The following is a 20,057-nucleotide window of genomic DNA, read 5'->3' as shown; positions in this document are numbered from 1 at the left end:
TCATTCAATTACCTACCATTTTATATGGCATGCTAACGCTTAAGTCATAGGCCGAAATTTGTTAGGGAAGGGGGGATATTTTTTATCATTTATACATATAAAAGTTTTTTCATTAACAGCGCTCACATTTTTTTTTAAATAAAACGAAAACGGTTTGAGATATCGACGATTTCTTTATTTGCCGTTAAAATACATTCAAGTTAATTTATGAATGAAATTCGATGTCGTTTGAATGATCCCCACTTGCACGTTTTACGAAGTCCAATCGTTGAACCCAATTTTCGACTAAGGGTGTAGGCCAAGATCTTTTCGCAAAATTCGCCACAACGATGTCACAGAGATGCCCAACGATAGAGAACGGCGCGTAAGAGATAAATTTGGGTCATCTTGAATTGATGCGCTTGCGGCAGCAATATTTTTTTTACACTTCGTGCATTTCTATGTCTCACATGCACAGGAACATTATGTAGCGTGTATGTGGACTCAAATTTTTTCACCAAACGTTGAATTGTTGATTTTGCAGGTCGATTACTTTAACCATAAATTGGCGTTAACGCTCTTAAAGTTTGGATCAAAAGACTAACCATGATAAAACTATAATTATTTTTGAGCACAGCTGTCAAAGAAACAATAACAAATATGACGTCGTTTTTGAAACCTATCAACGTAAAATGTGAGCGTTCCTATTGAAAAAGCCTTTATATGTAGGTATTTAATAATAAATTGCCTAATGCTAAAGTAATCAAAGATGATGATGTACATATCTAAGGAAAAAAAAGGAGGATCGAGAAGAAAGAGAGAAAGGAGAATGAAAGAAAAGCTAGCTGGAGAACTAAAGGAGAAGGGATGACGTCACAACGAATGAGTGAAAAGGGTATATGAGAAGGAGCGAATAAGAGATGGACTTGCTAATGCAGAAGTTGAAGCTGCTGTCGTTTTAATTCGACTTTCAACTGCTACAAACACAGCTTGAAGAAAATAGATATTCTGTCTATCGACTATCTAATATCTTCCATCTACTACATTGAAGATTCAAGATTTGTTGTTGGAAGTGAGGATCACTGATCAGGATGTCTGCGGGAGGGATGATGGAAGAGGAGATTCGTGAGGGTTCTTCAAGTGAAGAAGAAGAGGAGGATGATGAAGGGGATTTCGAGGATTATTATGTGGATAGTTTGGAGGGACTTCCGCGCTCTCGAGAAGAGGAGGAAGAAGAAGATCGGGTGAATGCGAACCCGGAATACTTTCCTTATGAGGTCTTGACCCCACTCGAAGCCGAGAGTTTCCTAAATGAGTCTGCTTCTGTCGTTGCGCGAATTCTGATTGTAAGTGGGTTTGTTGAGGATTGACTCTTGTGACTCTTACGACCAACTTGTTTTCTCTTGCTTTCCAGGTCTCCTTTTACAAAGCAAAGCATCTTCTCCACAATAATGAGTGGAATGCCTCTGATGTGTATCGACACTACGTTCCCCCCGAACGAAGAAAAATCCCTTTGAGTCCTTCTGCTTCGACGCCAAGAATCTGCGAAGTCTGTACTGACAAATCCTCAGGCATCTTCTCCCGCCTGCCCCATTGTAATCATTCCTTCTGCGATAACTGTTGGGCTCTCCACTTTGAGACACAAATTATCCTAGGCCTCTCCACAGGACTCAGTTGTATGGACTGTGACAATTTAGCGACAGAAGACTTTATTCTCTCTCATCTCAAATGCTCACCTAGGGAAAAATTCAAAAAACATTCTTTTCAAGACTACGTACGTTCGCATCCATTGCTCAGGTTCTGTCCTGGACTCAACTGTAAATACCTCATCAAAGCCAAAGTACCCCTGGCCAAAAGAATTATATGCACACATTGTAAAACATCCTTTTGGTAAAAGAAACTACTTCCCTTTTATAAAATTGTATATTTTTTTTTAAATATCTTTTTTTATATATATAAAGCTTTATGTGTGGTTTGGACTATCATGCTCCTACGGACTGTGAGACGATTAAACGTTGGTTGACCAAGTGTGCAGACGATAGCGAGACTGCTAATTACATTTCAGCTCATACTAAAGACGTAATTATTCATGCATTCTCATTTGCACCATTATAGTTTTATTTTGGGTGTTAATTGTTTTTTTCATTATTAGTGTCCCAAATGTAATATTTGTATCGAGAAAAATGGTGGGTGCAATCACATGCAATGTGTTAATTGCAAACACGATTTTTGTTGGATGTGTTTGGGAGACTGGAGGACCCATGGTTCAGAATACTACGAGTGTTCTCGATACAAAGAAAATCCTAATATAGCTCTTGAATCTGCTCACGCTCAGGCCAGAGAAGCACTCAAAAAATATCTTCATTACTTTGAGAGGGTAAGAGAGGGATTGCCTATTGGTTTATCAAATTTTTTTATTATTTTAATTCTCAAGTGGGAAAATCATTCCAAAAGTCTTAAGCTAGAAGCTCAGACGTTTGAAAAAATAAAGAATAGGATTCAAGAGAAAGTGATGTGCAATTGTGGAACCTGGATTGATTGGCAATATCTTTTAGATGCTGCGGATCTCTTAGCTAAATGTAGATATACACTACAGTATACTTATCCTTACGCTTATTATATGGAGCCATGTCCTAGAAAAGAATTGGTATAAGTATACATTAATAACGCAATCCGTTTCTAATTATGTAATTTATTTAGTTCGAATATCAACAGGCCCAATTGGAAGCTGAAATTGAAAACTTAAGTTGGAAGATAGAACATGCTGAAACAACAGACAGAGGAGATCTCGAAAATCAAATTGATATTGCTGAAAAGCGCAGAACGAGTTTACTCAAAGACTTTCTCGTTGCATAGTTAGGTTTTTTATTTTATTCTATTTATTTTTTTCCCCTTATCTGCATTTCTTTACATTACAAAATAAATTGTAATCTAAAGAAAAATCTTCATCCTACTAGATGTCAATTGGCTACTTTTATTATTATTATTATCAATGCATTAAACACAATCGTGAATATATTTTATTTTTGATCAAGATATTTGTTCTCATTATAGATAATTAACATAATAAAATTTACAATTCTAAAGTGTCTGAATTGTTGAATCAATGAATGAATTACAATTATTTCATCTCCATTTCATAATTATACGAAATTTCCCAAATATCTAAATTTGCATAAATGTTCACTGCATATTTTTGACTAAAGTAATAAGGTTTTTATATATCGATGGTCAGGCAAAGAGTATTTACATATATAGTGATCTATTCGTAAATATAATGTAGTTACGAGGTTTTGCTTCTTCGATCATAAAACAACCAATAGCATTTTGTACTTGAACAAAGCACAAAAATATGTATCGGTTTCGGTATTAAGTTGTTTTGAACGTATCATTGATATACACACAGGAATTGCTCAATTTTAGCCTAAAGTGTAGTTCCGAGGTTTGGCCTAGAGCTAACTGTATCAATTATTCGAATTGTTCATAAAATTTAAAGTGAATCATTTTCTTTTAATTTATGGGGCTATGATTCACATTACAATCAGGTTATAATTTGTTAGAAAACCTGAATCAAGTCTGAAATTATCCTAATTTTTTATTGGAACTGATTTGCTTCATTGTTTAATTTTTTTAAATGCCTTAATTTTAATTTTTAACCGCACGATTTCGATAGGTTAAATTTTTTTTTAAATCTCTTTTACTAAAAGAAATAAAATAATTACTATTTAATTATAGACAAAATCACTGAAAACGATAAGAAGTGAAACTTGGGGTTCCTCCTCTCAATTTAAAAAAAACGCACTATGAGTGATGACCATTTCTCATTATCAGTCTGTAGAATGTTCACATTATTTGAGGAAGTAATGTATTTCATGAATACAATTTCACCAATACAAATGGAGAGATTAGTATATAATCTGGAAGTTAGGGCTGACTTACTATTGACAACTGAATAAAATAAATATTATTTACTTATATAAATCGCTTAAAGATAAGCTTAAATTCACATTGGAGGAACATGATTAACCTTCAAAAAGGGAGGAAATATGTTTATGAATTGCGATATGAAGGTAAAAATAACGATAAAATATTTTTCAAAGAAAGGATTATTCTTATTTTAGATATATTTTTTGGTTTCATATCGTAACACTCCCAATAGTAATATGCTTATTAAAAAATGTAAATAAATCTATTAGTTTATCGATTTAATTCTTTTTTTTTTTTTTTAAACATCTTTTGTATCTAATGATATAAAGTTGTTGAAAATAAAAATAATTTATGCAGCATAATAAATAATTGAGTCGAGATCAAATTAACAATCCAAGAGCATACGGCCAAAGAGTTAAGAAATCTATGAACTGCTTTCATTATTTATATTCTGTCTGCTATAAAAATTGCATTATAACACTGAATTTGTGCTTTCTTATGTATACTTCCTATGAAGGCATCCGCTATGTCTCCATCTATAGTCATTTGAATTTTTAATTTATATTTAAATCAATCTAATTATGTAAAATTATAAATATTTTATACAAGTATGCAAAAATTTAACTTTTTGGAAATTGAATTTCTTCAAGAATGACGAAATAATCCAATTATATAATCGAATCCTTATATAAAATATTCAATAATAGTGAGAATGACAGTATACTTTTACTTAGTCGTACTTGTATAAATATATACAGTAATACCTTGAGATAGTAGTGCCGAACATACGTGGATACCGAGCAAAAATTTACATTGACAGTCGAGTTTTTATCGTGAGGCGAGAGCTAACGCATGCTATTTTTTTAGTTATTTCATATAGGATTCATAGGATATTGAATGACGAGCTTGGTCTAGGAACAAATTAAATTCGTTTATCAAGGCATTACTCAAGAATATAGCGCTATGTAAAACCCTTGAATCTCATATATTGAGGCTGGGAATGAATTTGAGACGTCATTTTCCGAAATTAAATATCTAAAACTACAAGCAACCAATAGATCATGTTGTAAAAACAAATATGATATGTAATGAATAAATATCTTAGTGACTCGATAGCTTTTGAACCATAGAACTCTACATACTACTGTTGAGTACAATAATAGTAATACAACTTATGTACATGGTTCATCATCAAAACTTGAATAAATGCTTTGTTGTTCTGCTTCTGCTTTCCCCTAATCAACAAAAATAAAGTTGTGTTCCTCGAGGAAAGAAGTAAAGAAGAAGCTGAAAGGACGAAACATTTAATATTTTGTTTTTGATCGAATGACTTACTCATATCTTCACCATTATACATAACAAAATAGCGGAAAAAAATAAGTATACAAATGGAAGGAATTGACTATGGAAAATTTTACAGTTAAATGTCTTATATTCTGAGGACACGCTTAAAAAACAAACTTCAAAGTATACCTTCTTATGTAAAGCAGTGAAGTCGATAAATTTGTGATAAAAAGAAAAGGAAAAAGGAAATTATAGCACATCTGACTCGACTGGAAGCTATCATATAAAAAAGTATGTATAACTCATATTCATTTGATTTGAGCCATACAAGTTGCAACAAGGATATTTCCTAATTAGGTACGGCCAAAAATAGTACATTACACTCGATAAATACATAAATAATATATGTTCTTCCTTATCATTTCAGAAGTATTATAATATTCTCCATAGAATATAAAAAATACGATAGACTAATACGGTTTGAACTCTGTTGTGTACAAGAAAATTCGTCTGCTACATCATTATCATCAGATTTATAACTTGATATTTATTTACTTGACAATAGTATCAATATGAGCTCAGAAAAACTTTCCCAGTCTCAAAAATCCTCAATTCTACATAATGCTGCTCTCAAGGCATTAAATGGAGGAACCTCTGGTGCTATGGCTATGGGAATTCAGGTAACAACATTTTATATTTTCTGGGCTCAGGAAGTTATTAATGGATTAATTATAGGTGACTACATTAATGTGGATGCGTACTACCATGAATTATCAATATCGCTACGGTACTACAACAAGTATAGCTTTAAAAGCCCTTTACGCCGATGGGGGAATTCGAAGATTTTACCGAGGTTTCTTACCAGCTCTTTTTCAAGGTCCTCTATCACGCTTTGGAGATACGGCTGCCAATGTAGGAATACTAGCTCTATTAGAGCCTTACGATGTTCCAGTATTTTTAAAGACGGCAGCTGCATCTGTATCTGCTGGATTGTGGAGAATTGCTATAATGCCAATTGATACAACTAAAACTACTTTGCAAGTAAGTCCTACCTAAAGTGTAAATTACAATTTATGTTGATGTGTTCATATTATAGGTAAAATAATTATTTTTGTTTTAGGTTGAAGGAGTTACAGCCTTACCCCAACTTAAAGATAAAATAAAAGTGAGAGGACCTCTTGTACTGTATCATGGATCACTAGCTGCTGCATCTGCCACAATGGCTGGACATTTTCCTTGGTTTTTTACCTATAATCATCTTCAAGAAGCTATTCCTAAATATGATGAAACACATAAGAAACTTGCTCGCAATGCTCTTATTGGATTTATTTCTTCAATTGTTTCTGATTCCGTATCAAATTCTCTTCGAGTAATTAAAACGACTAGACAAACTTTTCCAACTGTTATTAGTTATGTTGACGTTGTTAACCATATAGTTACAAAAGATGGAGTCTTAGGTCTCTTAGGAAGAGGTCTTAAGACAAGAATTATAACTAATGGTGTGCAAGGACTCATGTTTTCCATTCTTTGGAGATACTTTATGGATCGTTAATTGATATGTTTTAACTAATTATAGTTTTAATTAGTTCATGTACCTTGTGTGAAATTTTTAATTAGTTATATTTGATAAATGTAATCACAAAATAAATGTTTTTTACAAAGTATTAGTGATTGCAACTATGACTGCACGCCATCCCACCGCCCCCTTTACTATATAATAATATGTGAAAATATATTTCATTACTCATTGTAAGACTCATAAGTTGAACTTTTCCACTTAAATAGCGAATTAAGTTACATGAACTATAAAAAATCTTCATTTTGAAGTTTAATTATACATCCTGTAGGTCTTTTATTTCATATTTTGTTTAGTAAATACTAAATACCATAATGATTATGTACCTCATTTGATATTCAATGCAACAATTTCATTAATATAAAAACGTATACTTAATGATCCTATACATTTTGTAATTTATTATCTTATAATTACTTTTACATTGTAATTTATCATAATACAGTTCAATCTATCATGATGTTATGAATGTAACTTATCAATACAATGTAGAAAACGGCATTGTTTTTCACAAACTCTAGATCAAGGGTACTCAAAAATGAAATATTAGAAAATGTATCCATGAGGATAAATAATAATAGAATGATCATAAATGTAAATTATTAAAAAAAGATTATCAACCACTGCTCTAGATATAACATAAAACTCACTTTCTATTATCCAATTGAATAAAAATTTAAGTTTACCATGGCCATATAAAATATTGAAGTATCATGGGATTAAATTTCAAGTAGAATGACGGTTTTCATGATCATAGTCATTGAAAATAATATATAAGCTTGACAATATCCCTGCACAAGACTGGAGGAGAAAGACAGAAAGAGAAAAATCTTAAATATTTTTCGATCTTTAAAAAGTGTTAAAGTGTAAGTGTAGGTAGAAACCTACAAGCTCATATAAACTGCAGGACACTTTTATGTAATAACTTTATTGCTGTGCTCTTTTAAATGTGGTGAAATCGACACGCAACATCATATTTATACGCGTTGTGTGAAATGCCGAAAGACTTAAGGCATCTAAGATCCTTGCAAAATTAAGGGAAAGGACATGACTTTCCTTTTCGGACCTATGGAAGGAGGTAGCCATAGCAAGAAACTTATTAGTTTTAATTAAAAAATCAATAGTGATTAATAAAATGGATGGATGTACGAGGCCTTTAGAGCTGCTGAAACGTCGCCTGGCTATTTATCTCATATCAGTTATATATTAAGGAATATGGTTCCTCCTACCTGATGAGTGATGACTCAATTTTATAATTTTTTTGGGATTTGTTTCATGTTTAGGTAGGAGGTAAAAGAGCGCCAATTATCAGTTACTAAAATGAAGTTGAATAGTAAAGACGTGTAGTTATTTATATACTAATTAACACTAGAGCGTCTTAAAAAACCAATAGTTTGGTTCAAAGAATTCCAGAAGCACAGAATCATCCCAACGAGGACGTGGGGACGCCTCTTTTATTGTTTAAAGCTATCTTTTGTACTATTAATTATTAATCATTTGTTATATTTACATATTTTTTATAAAAATGGCTGAAACATTGGGATGAATAATAATAATAAAAAAGTTTAACAATATCCCTCTGGGTCTCCTCTAAGTTTATTTAAATAATCAGTATCGTACCCAATTGTTATTACTTCAGCTAACCAAATTGGTTTTTCATAAATAAAAAACATGAATACTATAAATTAGTAGGCAACAGTTTTTAAATAATAACAATCACATTTTATTTGATTAAATATGAGTATTTCTATTAACATTGCTATGTACCAACTACAATAATTTTTTTGTTCATGTGAAATATATATTTTTCCTTTAAATTTTCTAGTAAAAACCAAATTTAATAAAATATAGCAAGATGAGAACTTGCAAAAACATTCTCTATGTTTAGTTTAAAGAATATCATTCTCAACATCCATGGATCGGGAACATACAACACACAAAATTCTACTAAAAGTTTAAATTTCTTCAAAAAGGGATCAATGGATGAATCATCCATTGATCCCTTTTCATCCAGGAAGATGCATTGACAATGGGAGTGAACTCAAATATACATATTTGTAATTTCATATCATACTGATACACATTTATAGGTTGGAAAATTAATGTGGATGCATACGATAATGAATTAATTATCCATAACGCTATGGTAAAAATCTGAAAGAAACGAGAAAAACCCTTTATTATGAGTGGCCAAAGGGGAGTTATTATCACTAGATAATGTAAAACTAAACTAAACTAAAAATATTTTTTAAGCCTTGTGCACGGCGTTATCTCGCTAACACAAAAATACCCTATGTATTTTGTGAGCTGTCAATCCCTGTTTCTCCCTTGATACGTCATAGCTATTTCATAATTTTTTTTCCATAAATTCACAAAGTAATGAGTTATTCTATACTGTATATACTGTGAACTGTCTATATACTGTATTATAGACTATATATATGTTCCCTTTCCAAAAGTACAGGAATAATATTTCTTGTTGATCCCTCGTCGATTATATAATATATATATCGGCCATTTTACTATTTGTATGAAATTTTTTTGGATATTTCTTCATAGAAATAATATAATAATTAATCATAAGTACTCTTTTAATAAAATATTACTAAGTAATATTATAATACAATATCGAATAAAATACTTTGTAGATTTTATTACTATGTAATTTATTTTAAGAATGGTAAAGAAATAATATGACAGTGATAGTCTGCGAGTATATGAGATATAATTAGCGGTTGGTATGATTGACTTATTTCGCTAACTACCAGATTATTTCGGGTCCTTTTCCTATTCCTTTTTGGAGGAAAGGGTGCGTTAAACAATAAAGATCTATAAATTAGTATAATTCATTCTTAGCTACTTCACTAATTCATACTCAGTCAAATTAAAATTAGAAAAATAAAAATTTGTAGTATCTAGTTAATTAATTTCTTATATCTATACTTTTCTATGTTACAGTATATTTACTATCTAGTTGATTCTAGGGAAAAAAAGTTCTTGGTATAAAGAGAGAGAGAGAGAGAGAAAAAAAAAGGAAGAATAATTAGAAAGAGAAAGTGGTGATGGTAGATTTAAGTAAACATGGCCTATTTTTGGACATTACAAGAGGTCCTTGATGCTCAAGGAAGCGGTGGTTGGGGAATTTAACCTACCTTGGGGTCCAACACTTCACTTGCACAACCTGTGGGCCGTATATTACAAAATGTCCTTGTGGTGAATCAGTTCTTTTAAAGATTAAGTTCTTTTGATGATTAGTTCGTTTAAAGATGCAGTTCATTTGATGATTAGTTCGTTTAAAGATTTAGTTCTTTAAATGATTCGTTCATCTAAAGATGTGTTCTTTTGATGATTCGTTCTTTTGTAAAAAGGGTTCAGTTGGTGACATTGCAGACGTTCGTGTGCGCGAATTAAAGTACAATCAAAGTATCAAGCTTATGAACTACCGTGCGATACTTGATTATATTCATATTTCATAATAACTTTACAAAAAAAAGTCAAAATTGATAGGAATATTTGATTGAGGTTGAATGATTCGTTCGTTTGTATCGTAAGTCTCCTATATATAGAATATCTGTAAATGGGAAACTTAGGCTATAAACGAACGAATCACTCAGGCAAATGAGCTGGTTCACTACGTTCATTAAAAGGATTCGTTGAATAGAACGAATTGCTTTCGAACGACACAGCACTAGTGCTAATGTTGGGTTGAAATTGATGTACGTTGCATATACAAAATCACTAAAACATTCCAAATTTCTATATAATGGATGATTAAGCTGTAGCTAATAAGTTGATCTTATCTTTAAAAAGGTGCCCAATTTTTTTTTCAATTCTATGTATTAATAAAGCCTCTACTAGCGCCTTACAAAATTTAAGAATGGGCATCACCATTTTGATTTTTTCTTTACTATTAAAAGTCTAGGCAAAAAATATATTTTTATTTCCTTGCAAGATATCTAGGGTAGCTGCAAAATCCTTAAAACATAAAATGTATTCATTAATTATGTCAATCTCTCCTTTGGCGAAATACATCAATTCAAGATTGTCAAATAATTCATGAAGTTCATCACTACTTTTTCAAGAGCTCTGGAAATGTCCAAAAAAAAACCATCAAATTTTCCATTCCACCTTTCTCATTTGGGACTCTCAGAAGTTTACCTACAATATCTTTAATAGTATCAGCTGCAATAATATTCAGATTTTACTTTTTCTAAAGGGATTGACATTTTCCAAAAGCTTTGTAAAATAATCCTTTAAACACAAGATCTTTGAAAACTGAATGTATGTCTTTCTGTTCAATCAAATTCATAGAGTGAGCAGCATATTTGAAATGATTTGGTAGGAAAAATTATAAATCTTTTGTAAAGACAGGTGTTAATTCATAAAATTGAATATCTTCATCAAGGAAATCCTTTTCTTCTTCTTTTTCATCATCTTGGATTCAATAATTTTCAAAACACAATTAATGATCTTTTTTGATTTGTTGTAATGATTCCTCCATCACATTTATTTTGCAAGCCATAGTCGAATATAATGGTTTTTAAGGCTTAAATGTGGCTGCTTTTTATTCTAGAGCATACAAATACTGCTTGACCAAAAAAAAATCCTGTTTTATCCAATAGTGAGTTACACCAATATAGCCACGCTTTGCAGCTGACCAACAATCTGCTGTCAAACAGATACAGTTAATATTTGAGAAAGTTTTTTAATTTTTTCCTTCATGTTATTAAATTGATGATCAATATTTTTCATGAGTGTTTCATAAGAAAGGATCTTTAAGGTTGGACAAATTTCTTGAATGAGTATCTTGAGATATTCATCCCTTACTAAAGTTGACAACTGAGATGACTTCAATTCAACGATACATTCTGTTATTAATGAATTTAAATAGTTTTGAGAAATGTGAGCTCCAGAACTTGAACCTTTAGTTTTAAAAAAAAGATTGGATTGAGACTTGTGATTGTGAATATACTTTCAACTTTTTCTTCCCTTTATCAGATTGAATAATTTTTTTAAATTTTTCAAGGACTTTTGTACCATGGCGATACTCTAAATGACTTTGTAAATTGAATTTCGATCTTTCAGTTGCAATTACCTTTTTTCTACATTTTCCAAATTCACAACGAAATTTAAAACTTTTTTTTTCAACTCGTAAAAAAGGAAAAAAAATGGTTCCAAGTTCCAATTAAATTTCCAAGATTCGTTTTCTGCTTCCATTTCCAATAGATTTTATCACGGTTTTTTCAAAATGTAGTCAAATTATTTCAAATTAATACGAAAATTTATCTCTATATAGACGGGTGTAGTTTCAGAAGTGCAAGATAAAAATTAGTCTTTTCGCTGAGGGTGTGTTATTAATATTCAAATTGATCAAACCGTCATTTAATTTTGTTTTTAGATTGGTTTTGTGTTTAGTCAAAATCTGTGTTTCTTGTCTAGCAATCAGTACGATAGATGAAATTGAAAATTCTAGAAATAGTGACGTCATAGACTATGATTGGTTACGTGTTTTGTCAAAATCTGTCTTTCTTGCCCAGCAGTGGGTATGATACATCAAATTGAAAATCCTAGCAAACCCGATTACATGATTGTTTAACCTTGTATTTTGCTGGCGTCCTTGTGAAGGGATATTCCTGTATTTTTTACTTCTAATGAATTAGTGTATAGTTATTTTAATTAATTGTCTCCTTTATACACACACTGATCTAGCAATAATATATTATACAATTGGAGTCATTTCCTAATTGTTCGTTCCAAAAAGGGTCCCTATATTTGAAAGGTCGGAAACCTCAGACTTTAGTCAACAGAAAAACCGTTTTGGGGTCCCATATTTTATTAACACAGTACTTTTTCAACACAAATATGCAGTTAATTTTTTTCTATCAATTCTAATTTGCCAGTATTTTCAATTTTAACTTTTGAATATTAAATTCTTAAATTAGAGAAAAAATCAGAAATCTGCAACCAATTTCTTGCAAAATTAAATGCTGATTTTGGATATTGATATTAAAAATATTAAACAAGGATTGTAATCTGTATATAAAATAGAGTTTCTGTGTATGTCTTTTATGGGTGCCTACACCGTGAGAGGCTAGGAGGCTGAAATTTTGCATGGGTGTTTTTATTGAACCTGGTCGCTTAAAACAGGGGTGCCAATCGCAGAGAGTCACAGGTACAACTTAGAAAAAAATATTCTAGCTTATCTTGAGACATAAACTTAATTGTCTTTTCTTGAAATTGTACAAATTATACTTCAACTATCTAATTTTTCAGTAAGATGTAGAAAACTGAAAAGTAATACTGGGTGTAGAAAAAGTAATGAGACCTTCTAAAAATAAAGTTTTGAAATTGTACTGTTGTTTAAATCTTAAAGTTCCGATTATTTTTGAATAGCTTAGATCCTTAGCCTTTGATTGATGTACCTGTTGTAAACAAAAAAGGTGTATATATTTTGCGATGGAGGCAAGAAGAGCTATCAAAGGCAATTTAACCCGGACCGGGAGGGCCACTTCGGACATAATTAAGTCACTTGTTATGGTTCTCATAACTTGGCTTGAGATCCAGTAGAGGTATGAATTCACAGTCCCAGATATATAACTACAAGGATTCAATTCTCTTGAGTGACTACACAAAGCAACTGCTTTGTACTCTTTTAACAAGAAAGAGGATTCATAAAAAGACAAAGTACATCGTTCACATCTCTCTATTCGTATTCCAATTCTAGGTGGCTCCAACTGTACTGAGCTTCACAGTTTTCCTCGGCTACGTCTCTCATTTCCTCGTGCTTTCCTACGACCTGACCTTTGAGTGCCCCTCCCCCTAATCTTCCCAGTGATTTGTGTCACCCCATTCAACTGCCTCTTGTTCTGACCTTTTCCAAAGGCGAGCTTTCCTGATACCGTGTTTTTTTTGTATGGTTAGGCGGTTAGGCAAGGAGAGCTGTAACAACTGGAAGTGCGTCTTAAAATCAAGTTTACTTTTTTCCAACAGAAGGAGGCCTGCACATTCTTCATTTATTTTATAAATGATAACAAAGTAGGTATGTTAAAAAAGAGGGAGTGCTGTAATCTTTTTTTTTTCCCCCACGTATTAAGTTGCTCAAACAGCTTAGTGATAAGAGATTTTGAGACGCATAAAACGCCATAAATATGTACATCTTTTAAATCATAAATTTGATGACTTTTTCTTGAAAACATTAGAAGATTATTAAAGTACATTTTTTGTAAAGGGTTTAAACTATATTGGCATTGCAAAAATTCAAGAAAAATTCGAAATATACAGCTTCATTTAATTACTTAAAATGACCTCCGAATTAGCATTGACATTTTGGTCCAAAATTGACACTTATAATTAATAGACTTTTTTTTTAAAACGTAAGGAAGTTTGAACATTTTTCTATTCGTTAGTGAAAAAATATAAAACTTATTCAGCGGAACAAAAAATTAGATTTTTTAAATTTTTTAAAAACACTAAGCAAAAAATATATATATATACAGGGTCGCGCAATATTTTTGACAAATTTGAAAAAATTTACAAAACAATGCTTAAAATCTTTTTATAAAGTATTAAATCAAAAAATTCAGGGACTATTTTAAAGGTGTGGCTTCTGGCCTCGAATTCTACTCAAAGTAGGCACACTCAGTGGCAATGACCTTCTCCAGCCTGTACGTGAACCTGTTGCGGGTGCACTCAACCTGGTCCCTGGGAAATTTGTTGAAAAAAAAAAAAAAAAAAAAAAAAAAAAAAAATGACAAATGGCCCTGATGGTCTTCACTGTGTTCCTCACCAAGCAGGCACCCTTTATGATGTCACACTCCTTAAAATCGATACGAATCATCATAACTGCAGTTATTATTTTTCACTGGCTGCAAGTGTTAAAATCGTTGGATTCCATTGTTGTCAGCACCACGTGTTTTCAACTACTGACCACCCATTATTTTGGAAAAATGCTACAGTAATTTCCTGCTACCTAACGACCATTATGTGTAATAATATCAAGTGTCAAAAATATGAGTAAAATGAATGAGAATCATAATTAAAATGTATTGGAGCATGAGTCATCATCAAATATCTTAATTATTTTATTCGGCAAAGTGGCTTTCGCCAAAATGTCCACGCACCCCCTAAGACAGACTACGAATGAACATTAATAAAAGCAAGATGACGTTCCTATCCTCAGATATGTTAACTAACTACTACAAAGTAAACAACACTCATGTCCCATTGTAATTACGAGTTCAACTCTGCTAAGGAAAGAAAAAATTGCATGCGTCCTCAGGGACAGTAAGATACAGTAATGTTGCCTCTGCCATAATAAAAAGTGACATCTTGCTGAAAGAAAAGTTTCACGTAGACACTTAAGATGTATGGTATGGTTAAACTTTCTGCAGCAGTAAGGTGTTTGACAGTACCACCCAACCCATTGCATGGGGGTTTTCATAAGAAGTACCATATAAATTCAACTGAGCTTCGATATCAAACTCACCTTTAAATTAGCAAAGGTTGTTAAATATCTTCCTATTTTTGTATGGCTCTGTACAACCATCAGTAAACAAATGCAAGAACTGCAAACCAGGTAATCTCACTTTCCAATCATTCATGATGGTATACAATTTGTGTCTCAATGTGCTTAATTTTGAATAGTCAATCTTAATATCAGGATGTGAAACAATTCTTTCATGTTACTTAGAACCAATCGTTTTTGTTTGTGAACATTTTTAATCAGTTTCAGGGCATATTTCATAAAATTTTACACTAATTGAACATTTTTTCCATCCATTAGTATTGTGTGCTCTTCTTGACAACAGATTAGATACCGGTTCCTTGTAGCTGAAGGAAAAACATACTGTATAAATGTATTAAAGTATTATAATTGCTATCCATGTAACCCATTCAAATACCATTCATTTATGAATCTTGATGTCTATCGACAGATGAAAACTAACCACTGGAATTTGATTTTATAGTAAATTTATATTAATTATTATAAATCAAATATAGATAATATAAAACTGATAAGCATATAAATAGCTGACTAATTCTGAATGTAATATACATAATAAATACACCATATAGTGACTCAATTCAAAAGTAATTTATTCATACGTATTTTTCCCCGAATAGATGATTTTACTCCAAAACTTTGCAGAAATTTTGTCGCAGAAAAAAATATTTTTTTTTGGTAGATTTCCCCCTGATCTAAGATTATTAATTCTATATCATATATTTATTTTCCAAGCATTAAATTTCTATATAGTTAGTCTTAAATATATATAAAAAAAATTTGTCAAAAAAAAAAAAAATTTAAAATATATTTTGAGATATAGGCCAAAAAGGAAGGGGCGGTCACTTAAATAGAAATAGTAATTTTTAAACGTAATGCCTTCATTTATGGGTGTTCTAATGTATTTTTTTTTAAATTCTACATCAAAAAATGATCACACATGACAATGTTTTTTTCTACCTCTACTTCTCCATACATTACCTAAATTAGTTTTCGCATTCTTTTGTGAACCAGTCCATATTTGACAAATGCGCCTTAACGAAAACATCAATAACTCGGGAACGCCTCATGGTAATGACTTCAAATTTTGGAAGGGAAATTTTTACAATATAGGGTAAAATATATCTACAAATGAAGAAAATCTGTGATACTTGGTTTAATGCCTTGCCTGGTTTGACATGGAATGACTCTATTAGATACCATATCATATTTATTTTGCTTTTATTTCTTAGTTTAATTAATTAAAGCACCCTCTTTCTTAATACTATAAAATAAAAATGTGGATAAAATCAAAGTTTTTGTCGATGTGTATTATATTGAAACTGTTATTCTATTATTTAATACAATTTTTCGAAAAATGTGCCTTCGAATGGTGATGCCATTTTAATATCTTGTTTTAAAAACAGTAACAGTGGCAAGGATATCTTTTCCCTTATTTTTTATTTGTTCCAAACGACTTGGTGCTTGTGCATTGGAGTCGTACTTTGGAGGTAGTCCTTCATGGGCACATTGAGCATTAACAAAGCTTTCATATGATGGAGGAGCATCAATTTTACTAATATTTGGTCCTGCAGGTGAAACATTTCCCGGTCTCCTTTGCACTCGCCTTTCAAATCTTGGTGAGGATCTATAAGCAAAGCCAGACATACATAAACCAATTCCCAAAATACTGATTGAAAATAAGAGAACCAAATTCCAACTATTATTCACAAACCAGGCGTAAAAAGTTACTATTTGAACGCGCACTTCACAGACGTATGTTTTAATATTCGTATTTGCACAATCAATAGCTTCAAGAGTAAAATCATGTGGGGAATTAATGGACAGGGCCAAACATGCCAATTTTGGGTCAGTTTTATTTTGGATTTGAATGAAAGCCTCAGAGATGTTGTACATTTCATCTATATAAGTATATTAAAGATTTAATCATTTGGATTCAGTAACTTGATACATAATATGTATTATAAATGAAATCAAATTTGGACGACACTTACTTGTAGAGCTCCAAACAAATGTGCTATAATTTGGTAACTTTAGTCCAGACGTGAGGATCTTAGAAGAAGATCCATTCAAATAAGAAGATAGAATATTCGCAAATCTTTGTATTTCATTAAAATCATCATCAAAACTAATGAGTCGAGCTTTATTTTCCACATGATTTTCTTCATCAGAACAACCTTTGACAGCATCAAAGTAAGTGACATCATTTTCGGATTTGGAGGGGATATACTTGTAGCACGAGTATATATCAGATCTACTCACCTCTTCGTAATATACAAATCCTTTGTTAAATGAACTTACGATTCTATTATTTGAAGAATCTTCTCCAGCATATTGATATCCATTAGGACAATCTAGGAATTTAAATAAAACGTATGAATTTGAACAGATAATAATTGATTATCTCATATTTATCATTATAAAAGTTTTCATGTTATATAAACAGGTGCAAGACTTTATTTCCTATTTATAGAAGAATAAATGATCAATGTTCAATGATGTTATGTACTTATAAGTGGGATAAGATAAGAAAATATCCCAACAAAGGAAATTAATTGCAATACATAGAAGTATATGTATTCGGTGTTCCATGTATTTTTTTAAAAATAGTTCATAGAGCAACAAGTACCGTTTTCTTTGATGTAACTTATCGACATATTATTTGTGGTTTAATCAAAACATATTTATTATTATGTCATGGTATGTATTTTTTTATCTCATTTAAATGACGTTATCCCTTCAAAAAAAAAAAAAAAAAAAAAGTTGAATTCGTCATTTTTATAAAGATTGAATCATGACAAATTATATATACAAAAAATATGGCTAATATGTATATGTAAAAGAGACTAGAGACAAATGCAAAAAGGTCCTTTTTCTCAAACAGTCAAAAAGATTACATCATAATTAATGGTATGGTGCAATCAGAGGCACCGCCATAGGGGAAGTTGGAGAGGCCATGATTCATACTAGTAATAAATAAGTTTCCGTATCTTCATGGACCAGCTTAGAAGTTCTTAATAAAAAGACAAGGTCTAAAATTAAGTAATACCTAAAAATTTTAATTTTCATATATATATCAACCAAGGTTATTTTAAATTATGGAAAACAATGTATACGTACTTCTCTGTTTAACTTCATTCCCTAATGTGAATTGAAGTAGTGTAAAGAATAGAGTGAGAGCAATTATTCCTGACTTTAAGTCCATTGTGATTGCTGTCAGCCAAAGCTGCCTGATAAAATGATGAACTTATTAACTAAATTTATCTCACACAATAAGGATGAGTCGTTTCTACTTAACAAACGACGAAGAACTAAAAGTGTTATTATAAAACTGATGTATACGTATCGATGATTAATTAATCAATAATAAGTCTTGATCAAACGTATATTTGAATTATATATACATTATCTTTGATTAGAAGTAAGGTGACAAAATATGTAGATAAGATAAGGAGAAAGAGAGAACCTTACATTGTGACTAGGAACAAAAGGGACCTAATATTATTATCCGAAAATTGAAGGATTCATGTTAATCAATTATGTCATTTTTTCAACAAAATGAATTTTACATCATTTCAAATATATCGCAATCTTGAGTTCAGGGATATTTATACAAAGCCTAGAGCTAATCTCAATCATTGAAATTTCATGCATGGGCCTCATGTCGCTTTTATTCATTTCCTGAAAGGATCTAAAAATTGAAGTGAGAAGAAACACAAAAGTAATTATATAGCAAACACACATCCCGGATATTATGAACCTAGACATGCTTTGGATGAATCCCAACTACTTCAAGGAGCGATAATTCCTCTTATGTAACATCCTTGTTGGGGGAAATTTGATGATTCTCCTGAATCCTCCAAGTGGAATAGAATGAATCAATGTTTATATTATTTGAATTCGTGATTCCAAGTTGTTATTTCAATTTAACTATGTAATGACAATATTTTTATTAGAATAGATTCGAATATACTCATTCTTTCGTCTTCAGTGTTCCTTTTCCCATCTGTATAATCTATTGCCAATTTATCAACAGAGCATTTATTTTGTATCTTGCACGAATTGGAAGGCTCACATAATACCGACAATTTCGGGCTTAGGATCTATGGTTTCCTTCAATGTCAGAAAGATGGATAATTTAACAACATCGAAACCTAATGTTATATAAGATCGTTTATTGATGTTATTTTACAATCCTTATTATTTGAAAAGGCCGCAGAAATGAGGATGACAGAAAAGAAACAGACTGAAATGAATATACTCTGTATATTTGTATGTTCTACACACATTCTATAACATACAAGCTGTTTTGTTAATAGGGAAACTCGGTAAACAATTGTTAGTAAAACACGAGGGATTTCCATCTTTTTGCTCTTTTCATGACAAATAAAGTTTCCACCATATCTGTAAGGGAGTACTCGATAGTAATAAATAGAAGTTGATCTTCTTTCGTTTGATTAAAGGCCGGTTTACAGATGGGCACAAACAAGTTTCCACCTCTCCTCTTTTTTTGTTGTTCCTTACGGACTGGTTTTAGTCTATATATGTGTATTTTTAACGCAATTATTGCTTTCTGTGAAGCTCTGTTTATGAATATCATCACAGCCTAGAGCCCATCTCAATCCTTGAAATTTCACCCAAGGTCCTCATATCGCTTTTATTCATTTCCTTAAACGATATAAAAATGGAAGAGACACACATACAAAAATAATTCTAAAGCAAACCCACATCTTGGATATTAAGAACCTACACATGCTATGGACGAAGCCCAACTTCTTTAGGTAGGGA

At 31.4% G+C, this 20,057-nt stretch overlaps 3 protein-coding genes across 5 annotated transcripts; 2 read left to right on the top strand and 1 right to left on the bottom strand.

Annotated features, from left to right (window-relative positions):
- Positions 1 to 729: 729 nt before the first annotated feature.
- On the top strand, positions 730 to 3,086 carry ari-2 (E3 ubiquitin-protein ligase ari-2). Its single transcript, XM_040723530.2, has 6 exons — positions 730 to 1,325; positions 1,394 to 1,869; positions 1,941 to 2,058; positions 2,132 to 2,356; positions 2,414 to 2,626; positions 2,680 to 3,086. The coding sequence occupies exons 1-6, from the start codon at positions 1,071 to 1,073 to the stop codon at positions 2,833 to 2,835; spliced, it is 1,443 nt and encodes a 480-aa protein (XP_040579464.1). The 5' UTR covers positions 730 to 1,070; the 3' UTR covers positions 2,836 to 3,086.
- Positions 3,087 to 4,662: 1,576 nt separating this feature from the next.
- Positions 4,663 to 7,154, top strand: LOC121128000 (uncharacterized). Of its 2 annotated transcripts, none has more exons than XM_040723577.2 (4): positions 4,663 to 5,547; positions 5,618 to 5,870; positions 5,926 to 6,231; positions 6,311 to 7,154. In XM_040723577.2, the coding sequence occupies exons 2-4, from the start codon at positions 5,763 to 5,765 to the stop codon at positions 6,740 to 6,742; spliced, it is 846 nt and encodes a 281-aa protein (XP_040579511.1). In that variant the 5' UTR covers positions 4,663 to 5,547; positions 5,618 to 5,762; the 3' UTR covers positions 6,743 to 7,154. The 2 variants fall into 2 exon arrangements, with proteins under 2 accessions (XP_040579511.1, XP_040579510.1); XM_040723576.2 differs by having other exon boundaries at positions 5,115 to 5,481.
- Positions 7,155 to 16,558: 9,404 nt separating this feature from the next.
- Positions 16,559 to 19,561, bottom strand: LOC121127901 (uncharacterized). 2 transcript variants are annotated; one of them, XM_071892945.1, is made up of 4 exons: positions 19,030 to 19,561; positions 18,390 to 18,960; positions 17,264 to 17,623; positions 16,559 to 17,170 (listed from the first exon to the last, which is right to left on the bottom strand). In XM_071892945.1, the coding sequence occupies exons 2-4, from the start codon at positions 18,472 to 18,474 to the stop codon at positions 16,653 to 16,655; spliced, it is 963 nt and encodes a 320-aa protein (XP_071749046.1). In that variant the 5' UTR covers positions 18,475 to 18,960; positions 19,030 to 19,561; the 3' UTR covers positions 16,559 to 16,652. The 2 variants fall into 2 exon arrangements, with proteins under 2 accessions (XP_071749046.1, XP_040579408.1); XM_040723474.2 differs by having other exon boundaries at positions 18,390 to 19,517.
- Between the last annotated feature and the right edge of the window lie 496 nt (positions 19,562 to 20,057).

This window comes from Lepeophtheirus salmonis, chromosome 13 (assembly GCF_016086655.4).
Source record: "Lepeophtheirus salmonis chromosome 13, UVic_Lsal_1.4, whole genome shotgun sequence".
Lineage (NCBI taxonomy): Eukaryota > Metazoa > Arthropoda > Copepoda > Siphonostomatoida > Caligidae > Lepeophtheirus > Lepeophtheirus salmonis.
Note: the sequence above shows the minus strand (reverse complement) of the source record. Positions and strands in the feature narration are given on the sequence as shown.

Coding starts and splice junctions, on each gene's coding strand:
- LOC121128000 (XM_040723577.2), top strand. CDS start 5,763: ATGAGCTCAGAAAAACTTTCCCAGTCTCAAAAATCCTCAATTCTACAT. Junction 5,871..5,925: donor CTATGGCTATGGGAATTCAG/GTAACAACATTT, acceptor GATTAATTATAG/GTGACTACATTAATGTGGAT. Junction 6,232..6,310: donor CAACTAAAACTACTTTGCAA/GTAAGTCCTACC, acceptor TTTTTGTTTTAG/GTTGAAGGAGTTACAGCCTT.
- LOC121127901 (XM_071892945.1), bottom strand. CDS start 18,474: ATGGACTTAAAGTCAGGAATAATTGCTCTCACTCTATTCTTTACACTA. Junction 17,624..18,389: donor GAATGAAGTTAAACAGAGAA/GTACGTATACAT, acceptor TTAAATTCCTAG/ATTGTCCTAATGGATATCAA. Junction 17,171..17,263: donor ATTTGTTTGGAGCTCTACAA/GTAAGTGTCGTC, acceptor ATACTTATATAG/ATGAAATGTACAACATCTCT.
- ari-2 (XM_040723530.2), top strand. CDS start 1,071: ATGTCTGCGGGAGGGATGATGGAAGAGGAGATTCGTGAGGGTTCTTCA. Junction 1,870..1,940: donor CATTGTAAAACATCCTTTTG/GTAAAAGAAACT, acceptor ATATATATAAAG/CTTTATGTGTGGTTTGGACT. Junction 2,627..2,679: donor CATGTCCTAGAAAAGAATTG/GTATAAGTATAC, acceptor TAATTTATTTAG/TTCGAATATCAACAGGCCCA.